The 6,211-nt window shown below is 36.1% G+C and overlaps 1 protein-coding gene across 2 annotated transcripts; it reads left to right on the forward strand.

Moving 5' to 3' along the window:
- The first annotated feature begins 850 nt into the window (after nucleotides 1-850).
- LOC119081742 (Werner syndrome ATP-dependent helicase-like) lies at nucleotides 851-3,113 on the forward strand. 2 transcript variants are annotated; one of them, XM_037190913.1, is made up of 3 exons: nucleotides 851-2,146; nucleotides 2,218-2,518; nucleotides 2,723-3,113. In XM_037190913.1, exons 1-3 carry the CDS (start codon nucleotides 975-977, stop codon nucleotides 2,912-2,914), a joined length of 1,665 nt encoding a protein of 554 aa, XP_037046808.1. In that variant the 5' UTR covers nucleotides 851-974; the 3' UTR covers nucleotides 2,915-3,113. The 2 variants fall into 2 exon arrangements, with proteins under 2 accessions (XP_037046808.1, XP_037046807.1); XM_037190912.1 differs by having other exon boundaries at nucleotides 2,218-3,113.
- The last annotated feature ends 3,098 nt before the right edge of the window (nucleotides 3,114-6,211 follow it).

Here is a 6,211-nt window from a genome sequence, read left to right on the forward strand (position 1 = left end):
TACCCTGTGGATGTTTTCTTTTGGTTTCGGTTTATCAAATAGTTATTTGTTTACCTTTGTTCCACTTTTGTCCCCAGTAAAACTTAATACGTAACTCTTTCGGCCTCCTCAATCGATACGTAAATAACTAATTTCTCATTGCCTATTGAGGGGAGAAAATAAGGCAAAACACAACATGTGCATGAAAATAGTATATTACTGTACAAGGGAAGGAATTTTATATTTCGTATCCAGATGAGTAAAAGTGTCCAAGGTACTTTTACTCATCGTGATACGAAATATCAAATTACTTCCCGAGTGTAGCATGACGTTTTCCTTTACGAGGGAGGGAAAGACTTTTCCCTAGGCACGGAAAGTCCATTTTCCCTCCCTAGTAAAGGAAATTCGTTTTCACATGTATACGATGGAACAGACTTGTTATACCTGGACAATTGTCTTTGAATAATGTTTGGAGAATTTTTCATTGGTCCAATTTCTGTTGTATTCTTAAATCATTCGGGCAAAGATTTTTGATGAATATTGTCAGTCAATTCGCTGATCAGGTTAATATGGCCAAAAAGATAAGAAACGTCTGTATTCTGGCATCACTGTTTTAAAGTGACGTTAAAGTCAAAAGGACCATCAGCTCTGCCAACGCAGTGCTCCTAGCATGAACATAAGAAATATTTGGAGGCTGATGAAGTCACAGTAGGCACTGCGTTTCTTTCGTGAAGATAGGTGACTTGTTTTAGTTGTGTGAGTTCAAACACACAATACAATCAATCTTAAGCGGTAGCTCTCATCACAAAAGTCTCCAAATTCGACGTTTGTCAAAGTAGTGTTCATGCTAGGAGCAGTGCGTTGGCTCTGCATAACATTTTCGGAGTTGTCAAAACTTAGCTAATTTCACTGCAAAACTTTAAAGCTAATAAAATACTCAGCAAAATCAGTTCTATTCTAAGACATAAGACATAAGCTTTTACAAAGTCGGAAAAATGGATATCCAATATACGGATGCCGACTTGAGTAAAATAGAATCAGATGTGCAGCTGGTCGAGTGTCTTACGTCTAAATTCAAATTGGTCAAATTTCGTCCCATGCAAAAAGATATTATCGAAGCGGTTTTGGAAAAAAGGGATGTGTTGGCAGTGATGGCCACTGGGCACGGCAAATCTCTGTGCTTTCAGTTGCCAGCTCTTCTGAAAAACGGAATCACTCTTGTGATATCACCATTGATTTCTTTAATGCAGTCCCAAGTGCACAGTATGGTCAAAATTGGCGTTTCAGCTTGTCTTTTGGGATCAGCCCAAAACGATACTACCATTCTACAACGCGTTTTTGGATATGAATTTAGTATTGTCTATTGCTGTCCTGAATATCTGCAGGGCCTTAACGGCAAGAAATTAATGACGACATTGAAAGACCGTTTAACATTGGTTGCCATTGATGAAGCACATTCGATAAGTCAATGGGGCCACGAATTCAGACAGGACTATCTTAAACTTAATATCATCAGAGATATCATCCCGAATGTTCCAATTTTGGCTGTCACAGCTACAGCCACCAAAGACGTACGTAATGAAATAATAAGAATGGCTCGACTGAATGCTCCACTTGTGATCGTCACCGAACTCGATCGACCGAATCTTGAATTTTTGATTAAACGAAAAAGTGTCGGTAACCCTTGGCGTGATTTGAAACCATTGATGGAAAATGTGACCGGTAGCGTCATCATTTATGTATTGAGAATTGTTGAGACAGACGAGGTTCAAGAGGCACTTGCTGAACATGGAATCGAATCATCAACGTATCATGCCGATCTACCGATGACGACCCGATCAGACATTGTAACAAAATTCGTAGAGAATGAGATCAAAGTAGTTGTAGCGACGATTTCCTTTGGCATGGGTATCGACAAGCCTGACGTCAGACTTGTGATACACTATGGCGCATCAAAAAGCATCGAGAGCTATTATCAAGAGGTTGGGCGCGCCGGCCGCGACGGATTACATGCGAAAGTTGTTACTTTTTTCGATGAAAACGACTTCCAATTGCAAGAATTCTTCCTGACTCACAGAAAGGACCCCTTGCCAACTTTGACTTTGACTAATCTGCGTAGACTTCGTGCCGAATTTCGACAGTATCTTTTTTCAACGACATGCCGACGGTAAGTTAGAAGTGTAGTGAGTTGATCGTTATCAGATAGAATCAATGGCATCGTTTTTTTTGTTCAAATAGGAAGACAATTTTGGATTATTTCGGAGAAGATACCACTTCCATTGCATCCCGTGAAAATTGTTGCGATAATTGCAGCCGTGCTATTAATCCTTCGAATTCTTCATCACCGCCAACACGTCTGCAGTCGTACAGAACTGGATACACTTCAAGCATAATTGATCTGTTTTTTCCAGATTTTGATTTTAACGACGACTACGACAGTGAAGACGTATCCAATTACGATGAATACTGTTATTATAATGGATCAGAAGATTTGAATGAACACGAAAGCGAACAAGAAAGTGAGCACGAAAGTGAGCGTGAAAGCGAACACAAAGGTGATCGTGAAATCGAACACGAAAGTGAGCGTGAAAGCGAACACGAAAGTGAGCGTGAAAGCGAACACGAAAGTGAGCGTGAAAGCGAACACGAAAGTGAGCGTGAAAGCGAACACGAAAGTGAGATTGAAAGCGAGCACGAAAGTGAGCGTGAAAGCGAACACGAAAAAGAGATTGAAAGCGAGCACGAAAGTGAGCGTCAAAGCGAACACGAAAGCTCCGATGGGAGTAACCTACGACAAGACGTAGATGAGGAAGAGCAAGAGACGAGTTTTGAATCTAAGAATGCGTCACACATTAACCAAACGACTGATGCCGGCGAAACAAACTCAGAAGGATCAATTGGTGAAATCGCCGCCAAGCGACCACGACTTTCTTAGGTCGGCTCTACAATTTCTATTCAGAAAACGATTTTAATTTTTCGAAAGTCAATGAAGTCACATTCATTTTTCAATGTTTTTCCCGTTTTCGTATTAGATTGTTAGATTGTCATAGACATATGTATGAGCAAAGCCTCTTAAATGTAGAATGACCATAAGTTAATGCAAAATTTTGAAATAAAGCAAATTGACAATGCGACATACAATCAATGATTTTTACATGAAATTATACTCGAGAGGTTATATGGGGATGCTGATCGGCACCCAATAATTACATGGGCAGCCAGACATGTTTAATGACAGAGCTATCATGCCAACTTATACGAGTGTATCTCTATGGATTTTGATTACTCATGCAGCAAAGTGGCATAATTGACGGTAGCATTGTATACTGTTAGCTATATCTAGTGCCGTTGTCCGAAAAAAGACTAGAGTTGGAAACATCTCAAGTTTTCGCAGCTAAACACAATGGCTTCTCTCTCACATTTTATTCAGCATTTAATTAAGAGGAAACATGAGGCTCCGATCCCACAACGAAATTTAAAAGCTTTCTGACGAAACGTCGTCATTTTTTTCACTTCAATGTATTTTCAAACGCGGCGTTGTCTCAAAATTAAAACAACCCGTTTTCTGCTTCCTTATTTGAATTAAATCTCTTGATACCGTAAAGCAAAATATTAACGAAATAACTTGAAACTTTATTTATTTCGAGTGGAGTTTTCCACTTTTGTTTTAAATGCTGCAGACGCACTTAATTATTAGAATTCTGCAAGGAAACAAGCAAACAAATGAGTGTTAAGGGTTCGTTGAACATTTTGTTCTTACAAAAACTATACGTATAGGTAAGTATAGTTGATTGTTTGTTGTTTCAATTTTATATTCACTTGAAAATTCTTTGAATGGAGTCGGCTTTTTAAGAGTTTTTTTTACCTTAATTATCGTCAAGATTTTGAATCTTTTTGAATTTCCTTTTTCAATGTTCATACGATACAAGCGAAGGCAAATCGACCGTTCCACAATTAAATGAAATGAAATTCTGCTTTAAATTTGCATTTTCGTTTCTTTTTGTATATGTTGAAGTATGCAAAAATGTTAACTGCACAAGACGTTGGTACAGTCGATCTCGATGAGATTGAAAATCATTTCAAACGAAACGATTTTGATTTATACAAAAAAAAGACTTTATTCTCAGTGTCGTATTTTCATCATTTTTGCACGTGCACAGGATAATATGTCAAATCGAATCGACCTGTGGATGCGAAACGTGACTAAAATACGGTTCATTGCCAATATTGAACTCTAATGTAGGTAAATACAGCACAGTATTGACGTTGTCGATTATTATGATTTTTTTTGTTTGTTTGAAGAATTTTACATACATACCGACTGTTGTTGACAGCAACGACAAAAATGTGCGATAACTTCCGTGTAATGTGTTCTTATGGTGTCAAAATGAATGTTAATTCAAATGAAGTACAAGATTTTCTATCGAGAATTACGAGATGGCTTAAACATAAAATATTTCCCGACTTAAAGGTTTATATCGTGACGTATACTGTTTCCGATTTCTATATAATAGAATTTCACTTAAGTGGCTATTAGCGATATTTGAGCATCTACTCTTGACCGAAAACCTTTCACAATATTTTTCAATTTTCAGATTAAAAGCGCTCCAATTCAATAAGCCAGCAATTTATTGGAAATACTTGTAAATGATTCTGATTGAATTTTTATTACTGACTCAAAATATCGAATAAAATTCAAAATTCATGAATAAAACATATTTATTGCAATATTGAATTTCGCTGTATATAAAATTTATAAATTTTCAAAAATACATTCTTGTTCACGTAAATTACACTGTGATGGCGAATGTCGGTTGATTGGATTATATGCTGATGACTTGATGGAAAATCCATAATACTATTAAGCCACCATCAGAGTTTGGATATTTTTTTTTTAATTGCAACAGTCGACCTTAAATGCATTGAATATAAAAGAACGAAGTGAAGTGAGAACACACCATTAAGTAAATGTGTTAGTCATATTTGTCATTCATATAGGAATACGTATACTAGATCTACTGAAGTATAAAGAATTTTCTTTCAAAGACAATGTTATACAGGACACAGGAGTCATCAAATCATGATATAGCTATCATTTCTGTAAAAGGCTGCCTTGCGACACTCGTTTCTGACCTTTCAAATATCGAAACTAAATCATTTTTTTTTTCAGGTGGTGACTTCTAGGTTCTATAGATAGATATAAATGTAAGTCGCATTGAAGAAAATTCAACGAGACACTCGATATTGGTTGTAATACCCAGCCAAAATACATTTTCCATCTACCAACCCAATTGAACGAATTCCCTGATCTCCACAAAAACTCAATTTTTTTATGTATCGGCTCAATAATTCTATTGAACCTCTCTATTGTGATACATACGGTACTTGTATGTTTACGAAAGAAAGCCACAGTTGTAAAAAAAAGTAAATCCTTCGGACAGCTTTAATGAAACAATACTAAAACCAAAGTTAATAGTACAATAAACCTCCTTTATTTTAACGTATACCAATGTTGATAGACGTACTCCGGCTATATACTATACATGAATGTTGATTGTTGAGAATAAACAAACGAAAATTCTAAAATGGAATTAACTGACCCACTACAATAACATAAAACAACTTGAAGAGAGACATATTCAGCGGACGTAAGAGCAGAAGTCTATATATAATTTATTTCCTCTTTTGTGCACATTGTATACCATACCACATACATATAGTATATTGTATCGTAGCATGTCTACAGGGACAAAATAATCAATTAGGAAAGTCCTCCAAGTGGTTTTCTTATTGAAGAACCTTAAAGTACCTATTCGATGGAGGAAAAAAATATAAAAAATAGAGAGTTTATTCGTTGGTTAGGTTTTTATTATATCTGATGGATGATGGGTAAAAAAATGTACGAATATAATACAATATAGGAAATGGGTGGACGTAAGTGGTGCAAAAAAAAAATCTGAAGCCAAATTAAAATGGGGCAAAAGGGATGATGTTTTATTGAGATGAATTGCGAAGAAGGAAGTAATCGAAGAAGGTATTTAGATTGCGGCGGAATTTTCTTTTTATGTTTTGGTTTAATTAAATTGGATTGAATTCTCATCTCAGATTTTCTTTTTGCTTTTTTTTTCATTTTCTTCTGAAACCCGAGAAGTTTGAAGCTGTAATTCATTTCTCTCATTCTCTGAACATGCTAGTTTTGCTGTCTGGTCTGAACTTAGTAATTAAAGAAAAT

The sequence above is a fragment of the Bradysia coprophila genome, unplaced genomic scaffold (genome assembly GCF_014529535.1).
Source record: "Bradysia coprophila strain Holo2 unplaced genomic scaffold, BU_Bcop_v1 contig_358, whole genome shotgun sequence".
Taxonomy (NCBI): domain Eukaryota; kingdom Metazoa; phylum Arthropoda; class Insecta; order Diptera; family Sciaridae; genus Bradysia; species Bradysia coprophila.